The 19,072-nt window shown below is 37.6% G+C and overlaps 1 protein-coding gene across 2 annotated transcripts in view; it reads left to right on the forward strand.

The window, feature by feature from the left end:
* LOC145664857 (uncharacterized) overlaps nucleotides 1–19,072 on the forward strand; it is a 49,679-nt gene that overhangs the window by 23,907 nt on the left and 6,700 nt on the right. The window contains exons 5-6 of one of the 2 annotated variants that reach the window (XM_081731882.1): nucleotides 2,401–3,602; nucleotides 7,668–9,314. In XM_081731882.1, coding sequence (XP_081588008.1) covers nucleotides 2,401–3,602; nucleotides 7,668–7,758 — 1,293 coding nt within the window. In that variant the 3' untranslated portion in view covers nucleotides 7,759–9,314. Of the gene's footprint in view, nucleotides 1–2,400; nucleotides 3,603–7,667; nucleotides 9,315–19,072 lie in introns of those variants that run through there. The other variant, XM_081731881.1, reaches the window with a different exon arrangement.

Consider the following 19,072-nt stretch of genomic DNA (forward strand, 5'->3'; position numbering starts at 1 on the left):
TAAAAGAACTCCAAAGATGACAGCTCATTTTATTTGCATTGATTTTTGAGGAGACATATTAAAATACAAAGGCCTTAAAGAATAATTTTAGAAAATAAACTTTATTAAAAAAGATCTTTTTAATAAATAATTTATTTAAAGTACACATATTTTAAAATATTTGTCTTTTTTAAACGTGAAATGACAAATAACCGTGATCAAAGGTTTGAAATCCAAAGTTTGAGGTTGGAGCTCACGCACTTTCATTGCTATTGTAGCATTTTAATAGATAGATCAGCGTTTCCCAACCGGTGTGCCGTAAATGGGCCGCTGATGTGCCGCGAGGAATCGAAACAAAATTATTAATTTTATAGCAATCAAATTGCAAAACGTAGGAAAAAATATATATATTTGTATTTCACATTACTATGAATCTACAATTTTATGTTTCATACCAGGTTACTGTTCTGTACATTTCTAATGTTGAAAAAAGTATTTGTTGTCATTGTTATGACCATTATTGCTTCTTTATTGTTGCAGATTATTTCGTAACTTGAAAATTTAAAATATCATTAAATCCTTTCGACAAATTATCTACATTTGTGTTTTAAAAGTAAAAGAGATTTGTTCGTTCGTTCGTTATTTAGTGATCTTCCTTCTTAATAAAAGGCTGGCTACAGTTTTTAAAAAGAAAGTGTATTTTTAAAACCTGAATCAAATATTTCATTGCAATTGTTTTCTATTTTTAAATTAGAATGAAAAATAAGCATAATGATTTACCACGGGGGAAAACCAGTGATAAAGCTATCTTCTCTGTGAGGAGGAGATCAATAATCATAGAAAAAATACCTCTGTGTTTTATATTTACAAATAATAATATCTATAAGTGTGCCGCGAGAATTCAAGTAACGCCCGTAGTCAGTAGCGTAGCCAGGATGTGTTTGGGGGGGGGGGCAAGTGCTTCTATAGGTAGATATAGAAAAATTACAAACAAAAAATATATAAACATAAAAATATATAAAAATTACAAACATCAAAGTACCAAAGTACATTGTCGGACCTCTTTGGGGGGCGGGCCCTCTGGCCCCCCTTCCCTACGCCACTGCCCGTAGTGTGCCACAAGTTGTAAAAGGTTGGGAAACGCTGAGATAGATGAAGAGAAACCAAATCTAACAAACTAACTAAGGGTACTTGAACAAAAAGATTAAAAGAGAGTCCAATCTCAGTGAAAATTCGAAAACAAAACAACCGATTTGTAGGTAAGAACTATAACCACTAGGCTACGTGTCCACCTACTTCATTTCTGCGATAAAGCTTAAATGTTAAGTGATTTTTTATATTTCTGTTGCGTGGAACGTTTAGGATGTAACAGTTTTGCTGTTTTGTTTTCTTGTTACTCTGTTATGTGTTACGTAAACTATGTAAGTAAAGGTAACATATTTTATTACTTTACCAAGATTCACGGCTTTAAACATTTTAATTAGGCTAGTTAAGTGACGAAGTGAAATTACATTATGTGAACTGATTTTCTTGTACTTTCCATTGCTACAAGGGGCAGTGAATGCTAATCCGTAGAAAAACTACGTTCTTTTTCTGTGTGGAAGATAATACATCTCAAACTCAGCATGGTCTGGGATTGCAACAAATGTGATCCTCCAGAAAACTTATTGATGGTGTAAAAGTAGTGGTGTAGTAGATGTGTTTTGAACTTGTGCGTAAACGTAGAAGATCATTGTACAGAGTCCGCCTGAAAAATGTATACACTCTTTGTCATCCTGTATGTGCGCTTTATGGAGACGATGAGGTATTCTACCAACAGGACGGGGGCCCCATCCCACTTCCATATAAGAGTATGAGCATTCCTGGATGATAATCTGAAGGGACATTGGATTGGACGAAGAGAGCCCATTGAGTTCCCTCCCCGTTCGCCAGATCTTGCCCCCCATGGACGACTTCTTGCGGGGAACTGTGAAAGATGATGTAAATTGAAGTAAGCCACGCACGCTCGAGAACCTAAGATTACAGAGGCATGTGCATCAGTCTTCATTGATACTTTGACCACTGTAGCTGCAGCGATGGCTCGTCGTTCTGTTAGGTGTTTGGCCGCCACTGGCCAACATTTTGAACATCTAACGTAAACATATTCTTACTTGGAGGTTTGTAACACATGTTTGAACAATAATTAAATATAATTTAAAAATATATGATATATGGTTTTTTTAAACAGTGTATACAGTTTTCTGGCGGACTCTGTATAACTTCAAACTTGTCTACTTGAGGCTTTTTTCTATTAAGCTGTATTGTTTGTAAGGCGTGCATATGCGTGAAGATGTGTAGATTCATCATTATTTTTTTTTTTTAAAGTATTGTAATTAAGTACATTATCTTGCTTTTTAAAACTATTCATTTATTTATTTTTAGGGTCTGCGCCCATTGTCTGTCGTTAGACAAGAAGACTCCGTTCCGCCGTTTCTTCAGGTTTGGCTAAAAACTCAGAAACAAACAGATGACATGTATAATTTCATTCCCGATATTGAAAATGGTGAATGCGGAATAACAGGTGATGAAAAACAGAAACTGTTTACCCAATATCTCAATAGAATTAGTGACTTCATTAAAAATGAGATAGAGTTTGGAGACATAATTTCTCGTCCTGAAACCCCAGTGCTTGCTGCTAACAGGTTGGACCCCTTAAGTCAATGTGTTGTTGCTGAAGACTTAGTACATATTGAGAATAATTTGACAATACCAAGTGTAGATGGTGATCTCGATGCGATGATTAAGACGTATCTGTGTGATGAGAACGTATTACCTGCTGTGAACTGTTCCGAGGACACAAATGCGGTGACACAACTTAATCAGACTGATGTTTTAGAGCCTAATTCACAAGTTTCAGGTGAGTTTCGAATCAAAGAATGCAAAATAAAAGATTTAGTTCAAGAGAAGAAAGTAGATTGCAGACTGCAGCAAGAGTATCAAGAGTCTGAGACACCTTCTGAATGGAAAAATAGCGAAAAAAGAGTCATTCAAGAACATATAAATGATTGTAACTCAGAAATTTTACCGGATCTCGTGATGGAGCAGTATGTGCCTGAAGACGTAATACCTCCAGCGAACAGTGCCGACATATCAAGTACATCTTCCCAGACTCTGTTGAAAGAATGTCCATCAAAGTATTCAGAGCACAACCCAGAAGAATCTAGTCAACCTCAGGACAGTCAATTTGAAACGGCAGTTCCTGTTTTAAACCATTCCGAGGCAGTAGTGACCGATAACGAAAAGCCGCATCGTAAGAACCCAAAACGAAAGAGACTGTCCTCTCAACAGAGAAACAACAAACGATCAAAAAAATGTGAACAAGTAAAGAACCGTGGTTCACAAAAAAAAGTGAGTGTTTCAGATCCGATTCAGGGAAATTGTACAACAAGTGAGGATAAAGATCAAATATCAGATCCGAACAATAGTTTTCAACCATTCTCATATACAGACTCAGCAGTGGAAGATTCATGCTTGGCAGTCACTACATCACACGCACAAGAAAAATCTCGGCGAAGGGATGGGCTTTGCCATTTGGAGGCGAATGAATTCACTGCCGAGGAAGAACCAGAAGAGAGCGAAAGGAGGTAAGCCAATTTTCTTTGATTGTTACTTTCTTATTAGTACTAGGTAAAAAATATATGAGACCTAGAAAACAGAATTGGGCTTTTTGATAATGATGATGATGATATTATTATTGTTATTTAGGGAAATAAAAAGTGTTATATCTCACCTGACACACATATATTTACTGAAACCGAACCCTTTTTCTTTTTTATCGGTAGTTTAATATGAAAACCATGTTCCGAAATAGATTTTTAAATTAATGTACATTCTGCCTCATGTCTTCAGATTATTTATACAAATATCGGTCTTCAGATTTTAGTTTAGGAAACTTTTTCATTGAATTCATTTTAGCATTACCAGGCCTCGTGTGTCATGATCATAGGTATTCGGTTGTTACTGGCAGTTAACTTACCGCAAACAAAGAGGCTTTCATGCTGCACCACGCTCGTCAGCCGATCTCTTCGTCTTTACGTAAGAATTTTCTGTTTTAATAACGTCCATTAGTTGTAGTTCCTTTCACAGTCTGCACTGCATCTTCTATCAATATTCTCATGATACGAGTTTCTTCTTAGCCAATGCACCAACTAATTTCTCTTCCTCTTTCTAATTCCACCTAAAATTATTCTTTTCTCCCCTGCTTCGTATCAGCTCGACCTTGCAAACTTCCTCCATTCTTCTTCACACCCACTACATTAGAAAACCTTCCGTCTTTTTTCTCCCTTTTGCGTAGTGGTCATATGTCTGACTGATAAAGATTACAATACTCGACACAAAACATTTTATAACTATTTTTCATAGCTCTTTATTCAAAAACCTACAAAGTGTATTTTTCTTTTCCAAATACTGCTTTCGACATTCCTACCCTTGCTTATATTTCACATTCGTACTTAATATTTTCACTAATAATATTACTCAGGTACCAAAAAGGGGCCGCGATGGCTCAGTGGTAGAGCGTTCACCTCTGGTGCATTGGGTCCTTGGTTCGATCCTAGCTCGCGCCAAGTGAACTTTGTGGTGGTCAAACACCACGTGCGTGGGTTTTCTCGGGGTTCTCCCCTTTCAGCCCATTTCTCATCATCACCGTCTCATTTAGCCTAGTCAGCATAACAGTGGGACGTAAAACTCAAAGATTTCATTTCAGGTACCGATAACTAGTCACGTGCGTAATTTTTTTTTCGCTCGTTCTTCTATCTTTAATATCGATAGCTTCGTCCCGATCGTCATTGCTTTGGTCTTTATGATTTTTTTTTCCATCCCATATACTTCACACCTGTTCGTAAAGTTTGTTACATCTTATTAATTTTCCTTTTAGATACTGAAACAAGCTTCATATTATCTGCAAAACATATATATATATATATATATATATATATATAGATAGATAGATAGATAGATAGATAGATAGATAGATATAGATATATAGATATACATAGTTCTTATGAGTAGGGCTCGCAATTTTATGATCTAAGAACTGTGAAAATGCACCTGTATTTACTCCCTAAAAAGTAGCAACATATGCTATGACTCAAAATCTACATACAATATATATAAAAATCAAAGTCACTATGTTTGTGACTTAATACCATTTGAACCACCCGATCAATCTCGATCAAATTTTCAATATAGATTAGGTTTTGGTTTTCTAGAATGTAGGAGAGGGGGATATATAGAAACAGGGTGTCTACTAGTATGGAAAACATGGAAAACCTGGAAAAGTCAGGGAATTTTCTGTATATTCTGGAAATTTTTGGTAAAGTTATTGCTGTGTTTCATTGCTTTTACATTTTATTGCACAATGTTTGGAAAACAACTTTTCTCTACAGCAGAAACCATCATACAGGGAAGGACTTCTGAAAGAAGTTGGCAACTCTTGCGTCTAGAGCTCGTGGTTTCTGATCTCCACGTTAAAAAATGATCCTCATGTCCAGGGATGTAGCTAGGCTATTGCAACGAGTGACTCACAATGAAGTCCAAAATAACACTTGTTCTGATCTTATTGATTTTGATGTAGCGGTAAATTAGAGCCTAACTATGTATAGTTAACTCTTAATTTATAAAATAATGCGTACCTACATTAGTTATATTTAAACCTCCTATTCCATTTCCTTCATATTCCGTTTTCAGTGCAGTTTGGCGTTTCGCGTGTCTTTTGTGATTTTTATCATTATTTTACAGGTACTTTCTGTGAATAGTTTTGGTATGCTTGTAAAAAAGCTAACTCTATGGCCTATGGAACCCGGAGGTTCAATGCCGTGTTCACAAAAGCTCGTAACTTTTTAATAAGATCATTTTTTTCTAGCAAGTGCTCATATTTTTATAGAAAACATGAATGTAGTAGACAGAGCTCGGCGATTATTATCACACTTGAAGAAGTATGTCGATTTAGTGTCAGTAGTAATCGAGAACCGTCTTGTGACAGCTTTAAAATTGTTAAATCATGTCTGAAAAATTCTTTGCTTGGAGCTAAATTAGTTTTCTTCCGAACCGCAACTTTTTTTTTTTTTAACGAAATTTCAGTCAGACTCACCAATACTTCCTTTTCTTTATAGTGAAATACTTAAACTTCTGAAGTCCCTTATGATTAGATGTGTTAAACAGGGCTCCCAGCAAGCAACCATTTGCTGCCTTTTGCAACTTTTTTTCGTGGATGCAACTATTTTTATTATTTTGCAACTATTTGCAACTTTTTCCACTGTTACTGTTTGTAGAGCACGTTGAGGACACAAGTTGTTCATGAACAAACCTGCATTTGAATTTCCCTCCATTGTGTACATTCCCTCCTCACTCGTGTTCTGGAAGGGAGTGAATCCGCTCTGTGGAAGAACCTACTTCCAACTTGTTGAATCTACGAATTTGCTTCTTCTAAGTGAATTGCTTTATTGGTTACTCTTTTCATAATATGTTAAATGTTGCCAAGCTTTACGGAAAGCTATTCATTTCATTTTTATGTTATTTCCGAGTGTAAATCTTCTAGTTGGAACAGTCAGTAATGGAGCTCTGTTGTGTTTCCCTGCAGGCCGATGTTTTTTTGAGTGCAAAGATTGTAATTTGAGCGTTGCAGAATGTCCAAGTCGAGGTATCACGTTTTGGATGATTGGTTTCAGCGAACTGATGCTTTACGATACAAGCTATCATCTTGGTTATCAATGAAAAGTGAAGTGGAAGTGTTCTGACGCGTTTGTAGTGCAACAATAAACATTGGAAGTAAAGAATTTCAAACTGTGTCATAGTATGTGTCAACACCAAAATATGGTACTACTGCAAAGAAGAAACTGAGTGAGCTGCAGTTGAAAATCTACCTGACTAGCATATGCTTAAAAAGTGGAAATTCTATGAGAACTGATACTGCGAGTTCGGTAAGTCTGGTGTTTTTGCCGTCTCCAAACCAGCCACCTTTGACAGAAGCACTAACACCGATCAAGCTACAGTTAAGCTCATAGCGTTATGCAACTCCCAGAGCAGAAATTGGTCGGACTTTACATGTTGTTACCCAAAACTTACCTGCGGCATCGTGCGATAATATAGCTAATGCTATAGATTCATGCTTCCAGATCCAAACGGTTTTCTCAAAAACTTTTGTTTGAGCCATTCTAAACTGTCCTGTTTGTTGACTGATGCTTTAGGGCCATTTTTTCACAAACAACTTTGTGCAGATTTGAAGAACATTCCCTTTACACTTCTCTATGATGAAACGACAAATTTTCAAAATCACAAAGAACTACAGTTTGCAATTCGTTATTGGAGCTCTACTTTGCGACAGGTTATGGTGCGCCACTAGCACTCATTTTTCATTGGACACGCAAAAGGTGAGGACGTTCATGAGTACATTTGTGAAGTGCTAGATTTATACAATTTGTCACTCAATAACCTTCTTATGTTGGGAAGTTATGGACCAAATGTAAACAAGAAAGTGTTCAGAATCACATGGGAGTGCGTGGCTTTCCGTTACTGGAAATTGGTAATTGCAATATTCATACCGTTCATAATGGGTTCAGAAAAGGCGAAAAGATATTTGGTGATGATGTCTGTAATCTTGTCACCATGATTTACATTTTTTTTTTTTTTTTTTTTTTTTCCATGGATAGCCATCGAGGTGGGAAGATTTTGAAAGAATTCAGGAGAAGACAGGAACACCAAGGCATCGTTTCATCAACCATGTCCCTTCACGCTGGTTGACAGTGTTGCCGTCTGTGGAATGTTTTACGGAACAGTTTCCAGCCATTGAATATTATTTACTGCAGTTTATTCCGAAAAAGCAAAGCAGGCTGATGAACACCTCAAACTACGTATCAATTTCCAAGATGCTGAAGAAAGGAGCGATTGTGAAAGCAGGAGAGGTCTTTGTATGTGAAAGTGCCTCTTTGTTCACATTATTCTTAACTATGTTCCAAAACGAAGAACCTCTTGTATACATGTTGTACAACGAGCTTCACACCGTTCTTCTGAAGATAGTTGGTAGGGTTTTTAGGCCAGAATCTCAAAAACGCTTTGATACATTAACCCCTTCAGTGCCTAATTTTCAGATGCGAACCGCTGTAAAAAGTGTAGTTTTTTGGGAGAACTTTGGATGTTGATTCTAAATCTGTTTCAAAATCACTTACATCAGAATCACTAATTAATAACTCTTCCTCGATGTCAGCATCGTTGAAATACGTTTTGAAGCCATTACTGTGCTGTCTGCTCTCAAACAAAACAAAGAATTAAAACTGTATTTGACGAAACCCAAATTCTATTTTAATTGCTTTCTTTTTCCTCTTCTTCTTTTAATTAAGCAACAATTGAAACCAGCTGAGCGCAAACTCGCTAAATATTGTCGGGATATCATTACTCATACTATGGGCAAGTATATTCGCCATACGCAATACAAAATAGCCAAAGCAAAATGAAAGCGTATATAAACGCCATCCGCACAGCAGGTGCGTTCTGAAGACACGAGTTAACTCGCAACCCAAAGGAGTTATAGGACGAAGTCTTTCGTGCTGAAAATCTTTTGCCATGGAAGGAAGTGAAGTTTGGTGAGAAACTCTTCTCAATGGTCAGCGCGCTTCCTAATAAACAGTCACCAGAGTTCGTTTCAAGTGTGCAGAAGCATTACAAGGCAATTGGGAATCATGGGCCGCGGTGGCTCAGTGGTAGAGCGTTCACCTCTGGTGCTTGGGGTCCCGGGTTCGATCCCAGCCCCCGCCAAGTGAACTTTGTGGTGGACAAACACCGTGTGCGTTGGTTTTCTCGGGGTTCTCCCGTTTCCTCCTACTTTCTTCATTCCACCATTTCATTCATTACTCATTATCACCGTCTCCTTTAGCCTAACCGGCATAACCGTGGGACGTAAAACTCATAAATTTCATTTCATTTTCATTTCAGTTGGGAATCATGTGATCGAAAAATGCAAAATCTTCGAAAAGAACATCCTGAAACAGTGTCGTTTTGTGCACCCTATAGAATATCGGAAAGTGACCAGTGACAGTGACATTACAGATATTGCCCCGTTCATCTGTCCCATGTAAAGTTCCAGTTGAGGGAAGCTGTTGAAATTAGAAACAGTGCAGTATTAAGAGAATAAGAGAATCGACCATTTCTGGAATAAGATTATCTCACTGAGAAACGCCAGTGGCTCACCAAAGTGTCCTACTGTCATGAACACAGTGAAGTCCATGTTGACACTGTCCCATGGAAATTCTGACGTTGAACGTGGGTATTCTTTCTCAAGTAGAGTCCTGTCTGAAGAACGAAGCAGCATGTCAGAGAGAATGTTGAATGCAAGAACGACAGAATGAAGAAGTATGAAAGCAACCCAGCAACGTTTCCTGTAAGTCAGGAACTCATGAGAATGATTCAGAAGGCTCATCGCAGTTACCTAAATTACCAAGAAAGGATGAGAAAACTAACGGAAGAAAAGGAACTAAAGAAAAAGCAGGAGCACGAGCGACTCGAAACAGAAAAATTCATTACGGAAGCAGCTAAGTCCAAAGCAGCAATAACTGACTTAAGAAAGAAATAAGCGGAATCAAAGGAAGTTGAGCTGTCCAAACGTAAAACATCTGACCAGCTTCTCTCGGAGACTAACAAAGGCTTAAAACAGCATTAGAGAAGGACATGGCGGAAGTACAATTGTCATAAGCGATGATTGGAGTTGTGGCGATAATTAGAGAAGATGGAAGATATCAACAAGCAGCTACAGAAGATGATTACCAGTAAACAGTTAGCACTGATAACTACATATTTTAAGAAGACAAGTGAGAAACAGTAAAATTTGTGTAGAATTTGAATGGTCTACCTATCATGGACAATATATTGCTGAGTTTAAAATGCTTTGATCCTTTTTCATTGTTCTTGCCACTTTTTATAAACACAGTTTGCAACTTTTTATGAATACAATATGCAACTTTTTTTAATCTTGCAACTACAAGCAACTGTTCTTATGCAAAATATCACTGGGAGCTCTGGTTAAAAATCCATTGTGTTTAAAGTAGCAAGTTTTGAAGACCCAATGAAAGTTTTTCCTAGAAGATGATAGTAAGGATCTGTGTTCGGCTAAGCAGGTGGATGTCGGATTTGCAACATATACAGCATTAAAATCAGATAAGTTATCTGAACTGGATATCCTTTGTTTTCGGAAGGATTGTTTGCATAATTCAACAAGTTTTTGTAAGAATATTCTGTGTAAATTGCCATTAAAATACAGACTTACTTGTGGTGTTGTATGCCTCTCTTCCGATTCAGTGTTAAACAAGAGACTTGCGTAGGAACAAGTAACAGTAACATTGGAAGTGCTTGTAGAGAATCGTCATTTGTCTGGCCCTGCTGCTGATGAAGTAAAGCGACCTCTACAGTGAAATTTGTATTCAAGATTCAGTTATCACAAGAATGAAGAACTTTGACATGAGTAAGGATCGTTTAGATCATTTGTAGTTCCTCATTCTTGAGCACACTAACACCAGCAACAATTTTTCATCGTTCGTTAAGAAAATTCCAGTGTTGCCACACGGAAACGCTTCCGTTGAACACAGTTTCTCATTGAATAAGTAGTTTCTTGTGAATAATCTACGCGAAGAGTCTTTAGTTTCGCTGTCATGTTCCACGGAGGTGTTCAGGCAATGCCAGTCTCAAAACAATTAATTCATGCAGCAAGAAATGCAAATGCCAAATGGAAAGAGGCTCTCAGAAGGAAGCAGATAACAGCTGAGGCAGAGAAAAATCGTGCGAAAGAAAGGAACAGAGCAGCTGCAGAGTTGGAAGAACTGAAAAAAAGAAGGAACAAAATTCTTGAGGAGGCAGCAAAAGAAATCAACGAAGTTGATGATGAGCACATGAGAAATCTTAAAAGAAAATCCAGTATCGTGATCATAATTGGAAATCTCATGTAGATTTTAGTGTTCTAGATTATAGAAATATTCTGTATTTAGTATTCTACATAGAAATACTAAATATGGAATATTTTTATAATCTAGAATACTAAAATCCACAATATTTGTCAGTATTTGTATCTCGCAAAGACATTCTTATTAGTATCCATATATCTGTGTGTATTGTCGTGTATATATTAGCCCTACTTCATGTCCTGCAATAATAAAAAAATCAAGTAGAAGTAAATCACTTGGATAGTCCGGTTTATGTAACTGAGTATCTCACAAGTACGTGGTATGAAGTGTAAAATATTTATACGCATTTTGGTGTATTATTATGTATGTTTTGTCTTTCACACTTTTTGTATTTGAAATATACGGAAAGAGGTGGCTATAAGGGGAGATGGAAAGGCATCAAAAATACATTGTATTTAACAATATTGTTCTTGCCAGGAGTAAATGTGTAATTACTTAAGCGTTGTTCATATTTTTATAACAGCTGTCGTAATTAAGAGAATAGACATTATGAAAGTACAAGTGATTAGAGAATAACGGTTACTTAACTCCAGTACAGTATAGTTTGGAAAATTTTCTGTTTTGGCCTGGAAAACCTGGGAAAGTCAGGGAATTTTATTTGTCTGAAATAGACACCCTGATATATCATGTTTTAAACACAACTTTTTTTGGATAATGTAAAAGAAAGCATCTCGGTACACTGCTCACACTCTAAAAATCTCATTCGTACTTTGTAAGCAAGGCTGTCGAGTTCAGCAGGAATATTGAGGAAAGTTCCATAATCAGAGTGTGTGTGTGTGTAAAAGAAATTGTTATGCAAAAAGTGAAAAAATAGTGCATGACTGGAGTGGGAATTGAACCCGGGTCTTCGACTTACCGTGCTGACCATTACTTCAGTCTGTTCCCTGAACAGTTATACGGTCTAATCACCCTTGAAGCCAGTGCTCTTGAATTCACACCTATGCACAATGGGCCAGGAACCCCTTAAACCTGGCCAAAACCCCAAAAATAAAAGTTCATGGAAGGATCAATCACCTAACGCATATGATCCAGGAAGGTCTCAACCGTATACAGCTATCAGAGTTACTGACATATGTTCACTGTATTCGTCAGAAATGAAAGACAAAACGAAACTTTGTAAATGTTGTTCTGTATTCATGGGTATTTTCAGTGTTATAGAAGGTCCGTTAATACTTTTACGGATATTAGCGTCATATTTACGACTAGGTAACTATCATTTATTCCATCTGTGTATATTCTAATTCAATGATAAACATCTAGTTACGACAGTATATGCAAATTTATCAATTCTGTAGATGCTTATGGAGAAGTAAATTAGAAATCACGAAGAATTTTTTTTTTTCTTTTTTTCGTTTTGTAGGTTTTTAATCCGGGAAAAGCGGATACAAGACGAAGGTTTTTGCTAAGTTGGTACTTGAATTATTTATGTTTCTGGAACAGTTAACCAATTTTGCCCGTTTACATTGTAAATTGTAAGTGCATTTACTGTGGATGGTGTGTGGGATTTTGTGACAAAAATACACCATATTAATAGTAGGTTTGTTCTTTTTTCAACACAATGCCAAATAAAATAAGTTTAAAAAAAGCTATTTGAGTTTCTAAAGAATGCAGAAGGGAACAGATAAGCCAAAAAGCAGCAGCTTCTGCGCTTCGTGGAAGATGAAATATCAGGCGGAGAGACGTTATGTGGTGCTGACCAAAAACCAGTAATAGCCTTTTACTATCAGATGTTCCAGAAGCTCGACAGATGGAATCACGAGTAGGGTAAAGTAGAGGGAAAATATGCAGACTGGCTGTATATTGATATTAATCTGAGTAATAGCGAACTATAGCCGTCGACTTCGGCGAAAGTCGGAAGCTAACAGGCGGACTTCGCAGAAAGCAGTGGAAGATCAAAGAAGAGAAAAACTGAGACAATTCAGCCGAGAGTGAAATCACTCTTGTTGGAAGTTCTAGACACAATCCGAAAGGCACAGTACAACGTCTTACGATTCAGATAAGGTTCTGGCATTGTTTGTAGAAACGAATCTAGCTAAACATCAGTACTAGCTTCTTAGGAGTGAAGCGAAGAAACTAATATTTATCCCGCTTATAATCACGTACGGGACGTAAAGAAGTGCTGTCCAGAGGAGATACAAGTGAGTGAGTCTTTGTCAGAAGCATCACTTCAGAGTCTACTAAATCACACTGTGAAAAAGATTTTGTAGGTTCAAGAGCCAGTCTTGGAGAACATGCCACGTAAATACCGTATGTGTCTAACATTCATCAGCACTGGAGCTGTGATGAGGCTAGTGATCAGGCCTAATGCAAGCAGTCAGCTAGCAAGGTTGGGTTTCAGGATTCAGACATTTTCTTCATTTCATATGTGCCATTATAGCTGTTATTCGAGAAAAAAGGTGTAAGAGTTGTGATGTGACAATCCACACCCATCATCACCAAGATTCTTCAGTCCAGTTCAGCTCCAATTCAAAAAAGAAACCGAAGATCTAGCATAAGAAGAGGTGCAGCGAGTACAAGAACAAATATTAGCTTTAACAACACCAAGTAAGGTGTTCGTTAAAGATATGGCGTTTCAAGCCTAACACAACCTCGATTTGACGATGACAGATGGGAAAGTTTGTAACGCTATCACGCATACAAAGTCTGCACAAACCTGTTATGTATGCGGCACAAAACCTGAAGATATGAACAGTTACAAGAAGACCTCCATCAGCAAGCCTGAAAGTCCCCGAGTCCTTCAGATTTAGTCTTTCTACATTGCATGCACGGATTAGGTACAGAGAGTGGCTGCTTCATGTAGCCTACAGACTAGACATAAAGAAATGGCAAGTCCGGAAAGATCAGTCAGCCTTGAAGAAAAGGAAGGAAGCCATCCAAAAAAAAAAAAAAAAAAAAAAATAATTGAAGCTGAGTATTGTCCCATTGTTGATGATCCAAGGCCGGGCGGCAGCGGAACATGAAATGAATCCAACACGGCTAGATTTATTTTTTTCTTTCTTCAGAATGCGGAAACGCGAAACGGTAGTCAGGTACTCACGAAACTCATCGAGAAGCAGTCTGTGTTATTATAGGCATTATCCTCAGGGCTGTCGACGCAGACAAATTTGAAGAGTGGGCAAATTATATCCAAGAACTGTATATTGCAAATTACTCGTGGTTTACATGCCGGCATCAATTTATAAGATTCTTCCTCATGGTCAGTGCATCATCGCTTATTCCTGCTGCGATAGTTTGCGATCTTTCAAGACATAATAATGTATGACAAATATGATTTCGTTTGTTGCTGTTTTCAGATCTGATTGCATCTCAGCGGCCTTAAAAACTTTAGATTAGATTAGACACTAATATCGGTCACTTTTGATCATTTTAAAATGCCTCCACCCTCCCTCTCCCTTAAGTTACTCCGTCAGAGTGATATGACAAAAACTATCTCAGGTTCGAACTTCATCTAGGTTGAAAATTTAAGGAGATTGGTCCGGTGGTTCAAGAGTTATTAAGTTATATATATATATATATATATATATATATATATATATCCCCTCCTTCCCTAAGTTCTAAAGTCAAAGTGATATGATAAAAAACCAACCCAGATCTGAACATCATCTGTGCTGAAAATTTGATTAAGAGCGGATAGGTGGTTTAAAGCGTAATGAAGTCACAAAGATAGTCACTTATATATTTATCCCTTCCCTACGTTGCACCGTAAAAGTGAAATGATAAAAAAGTACCCAGATTCGAACCTCATCTATGTTGGAAATTTGATTGAGATCGATTGGGTGGTTCAAGAATTGTTAACTCACAAACATAGTCACTTTTATTTTTATATATATGTTGATTTTTGAATATCTCCCCTACTTTGTTCCGTCAAAGTGAAATGATAGAAAATATCCCAGGCCCCAACCTCATCTGTTCTTAAAATTTGATCGAGATTGGTCGTTTGGTTCAAGAGTTACCAAGTGCCCCTCCTCTACCTTCCCCAAGTTTTACTGTCAAAGTGAAATGATAAAAATACTCCCAGGCTCGAACCTCATTTATGTTGAAAATTTGATCGAGATCAGTCGTGTGGTTCAAAAGATTAATAGTCACAAACCAATCACTTTCAATTTTATAATATAGATAACAGATAAATTACCGTAAACTGGGGTTACTTGGAAAGCTGACATTTTTGTGTTATATGGTATAATAATGAGAGAACTGTGACAGATAGGTCGTCTTCTTCCAGACCAATGAAAAGTAGGCACCTACATAAAATAATATGGATATTCATAGTGCTATGTGTTATTTATAGACTGGTCTAAAAATTCTCTCAGTAATTGATATTTTTTTGTGTCTTTTTTGAATTTTCTGTAAATTCTCCCTGTGTTTCCCTAATGAAAAGTGATTTTTACCTGGTTGTGCTAATTATCATTGTTTTCAGAAATTTCCTAATGTGACGTATTAGTTTTACATTTCCACTTCCTTTCTGGGACAATCTGTGGCCATTTTTTTATATTTCCTTCCGTTTTTTCTACTAAAAATGATTATACTGATCAGGGGATAGACAACGATGACACGATTGAAGTTTTGCCTGAACCTACCTACAACCGCAGAGAACAAGTTGTTTTTCCATATAACTTTGCAGTAAAGAATTTCAATATGTGAATTTTTGTCCTCATCGTACTGTGCTACATTATTATTATTATTATAGTACCATATGGTATTTTTGCGAAGAGTTAACGTAAATGTACACTCGTAAAAATAATACCAGGTAATTTTGTAAACCAACGTAAGACAATTACTGATCTGATACACACATACATTTCATAAAATTATGTAGGGAATACTCTCTAAAAGTACTGGAGAGATTTGAGGAAAGTCTTCGGGTCTCATCCTAAACGAAGGGAAAATCCCAACCTACACCTCCTCGCGGGAGAAAGCGGGCAACGTCTGTGACGGCTAATGTAGTTGGGGACCGACCGACTCCCGGGGTAAGGAGTCAGCCTCTATCAAGTGCCAACGGCCTCCTCGAAGGACGGATGAGCGGGTAGAGGTCAGGGCACCGTCTTGTCCTTAGGAGGAGAAACTGTAAAAGGCGGATGAACCGGAAGTGGTCAACGGCATGGAGATGTGGAAAGGAAATGAGAATAATACCACATAATCTTTTCCCCAGAAGGGACGAAGGAGAAATAAATATGATGGTTCTTCCTGAGGTAAAAATTCCGGAGGTAAAATAGTTCCCCGTTCGGATCTTCGGGTGGGGACTACTCCGGGAAAAATCATCAAAGGAGAAAATAATAATTTTCATTTCAGCATAGAAACCTGGAACGTACGAACTCTACGACGCGCGGGTAAACGTGAGAATTTAAAAATGGAAATGGATAAATGTAAAATGGACATAGTGTGCTTGAGTGAAGTGAGATTACCAGGAAAAAGTGAGACAGTATCGGGAAATTACAGAATATTCTATTCGGGTAACGTTAAGGCCGAGAATGATGTCGCGATAGCAATGAAGAACGAAGTAGCAAGAAGTGTAACCAAAGTGGAATGCTGCAGTGACCGACTGATGTTTGTGAAACGAAGTGCAAAACTAGTGGACATTGTGATAATACAAGTGTATATGCCAACAACCGACCATGAGTACAATGAAGTAGAAGTAATGTATGTCGAGATTAGTGACATTTTGCATCAGGAAGGAAGAGGTAAGGTCAACGCCATAGTGATGGGAGACTTCAACAGCGTAGTAGAAGGAGCTGCGAATAAGACAGTTGGACCATTTGGACTAGGTAGAATGAACGAACGGGATCAAATGCTTATCGATTTCTGCAGGCAATATGATCTGGTGGTGATGAACATGTGGTTTAAGAAAAGAAAAACCAAGCTGTACACATGGAAAAGTCCAGGAGATAAGAAACGCTACCAAATAGCTTACATTCCTGTGAAGCAACGTTTCAGGAATAGTGTACAAGACGTGAAGACACTACCAGGATCGGGCATTGATTCGGACCACAATCTCCTAGTGGCGGAAGTGCAAACCTGGTTAAAGTCGATCAAGAAAAATGGGAGGAAAAATTGAAAATGGAACTCAGAGCGACTAAGAAATATTGACAGCGATGTGAAAGAAGAGATTGAAGAAAAATTCTGTGCAATGTGCGATATGGTTGGTAATGTAGAATATAGTTGGGGAAAAGTTAAACAGATTCTACTAGATACACTCCATAATAACATTGGCAGGATTGAAAAAGCACCGAGAAAAACATTGATAACTGAAGCGATGCTTAAGAAGATGGAGGAACGCTGAAGAAAGAAAAAAAACGAACATCAATGAATACAGAAGGCTGAATAATGAATTGAGAAGAGAGACGGACAAAGCCAAAGAAAAGTACATGGAACAGATATGTAAAGAAATAATGGAACTTCAACGGCGCCGCAGATATGATCTGATGTACCAGAAAGCACAAGAATTAGGGGCGAAAGCTAACAAAAGTATACGAACGTTTGTAATCGAAGATCAACAAGGTCATGTGGTCACTGACCATCAAGGAATCCTCAGAATTTGGGAGGAATACATAAAAGATCTGTATAATCAGAAGAATCGCCCCAAATATATTGCGATCGAAGCAGAGGAAGAGGTGGGTGATGAAGAAAATGGACCCAGTAGATTGGAAAGTGAAGTAATACAAGCAATCAAAGACATGTAAAGGAGAAAGGCCACTGGAGACGACGACATAACAACGACATTGGAGTAGATTTGCTCAAGGGATTAGGAGAAAATGCAATGAAAGTACTGACTTCACTTATTAACAAAATATCTACTTGAGTGGAGAATGGCCAAAGGATTTTTTTGATATTACATTAATTGCATTGCCTAAGGAAACTCAAGCAAAGAAGTGCAGCGACTACAGAACCATTAGCCCTATTTCCTACACTGGAAAGATTATTGCACGCATACTGAACAGGCGACTGGAAATAAGATAGAAGAGATGTTACAAGAAGATCAGTTTGGATTCCGGAAAGGGAAAGGCACCGGAGATGCTTTTGGGTTGATGAGAATTATGTCAGAATGAATTCTTGATGTGAAGGAAGAACTATGTTTGTGTTTCATCGACTGGCGAAAAGCTTTCGACCGGGTCAATTGGACGAAACTTCTGAAAATACTTAAAGAAATCAGTCAACTGGAGAGACCGACGACTCATTCGAAACTTGTACATAGGACAACAAGTGAAGTTACGCTTGAACGAAGGAGAAACCAATAGTGTGAAGATTGAAAGAGGAGTCAGACAAGGGTGTAGTATGTCGCCACAGTTATTCAACATTTACAGTGAATGTTTAATGAAGGAAGCATTAATGGGAATTGAGATTTCAAGATTGGAGGGCAGATCATTAACAAGATCAGGTATGCAGATGATATAGTTATTAAAGCTAGAACCGAAGAACTACAGGAGATGATTGACAAAATAGTTGACATCGGAAAACTATATGGAATGGAAATCAACATCGAAAAGTCGAAAGTCATGAGAAAATGCCGAGGAAACGCGCCCTTACGGGTCAGAGTAAAAGAAAGGGAGCTTGAAGAGGTCGAGAATTTCAAGTATCTGAGAAGTATTTTGACAAGAGACGCCTACTGCACCAAAGAGATCAGGTCAAGAATTGCCATAGCGAAAGAAGCATTCAACAGAAAAAGATCACTCAACTAGCAAGCTCAATATTGGACTTAGGAAGAAGTTGGTCAAGTGCTATATCTGGAGCATTGGACTGTATGGTTCAGAGACTTGGACATTACGGAAGTTCGAGAAGAAATATTTAAAGAGCTTCGAAATGTGGTATAGGAGGAAAATGGAGAAGATAAAATGGACAGAAAGAGCAACAAACGAAGATGTTTTAAAACGGATAGGAGAGAAGAGGCAGCATCCTTCGTAGAAAGGCCAATTAGATTTACACATCTTGCGAAGAAATTGTCTTCTTCATATCGCCATAGAAGGAAAGATGGAAGGAAAGCGAAGAAGAGGAAGATAAAGAACACAACTGATCGATGATTTGAGAAACAGAAGAAAATATTGGGAGTTAAAAGAAGCTCAGGATCGAAAAACATGGAAGAAACATTTCCAGGCCTAAATCTGCAATAAAAATAA

Source organism: Thermobia domestica, chromosome 11, assembly GCF_964235325.1.
Source record: "Thermobia domestica chromosome 11, izTheDome1.hap1.1, whole genome shotgun sequence".
NCBI classification, from domain to species: Eukaryota; Metazoa; Arthropoda; class Insecta; order Zygentoma; family Lepismatidae; genus Thermobia; species Thermobia domestica.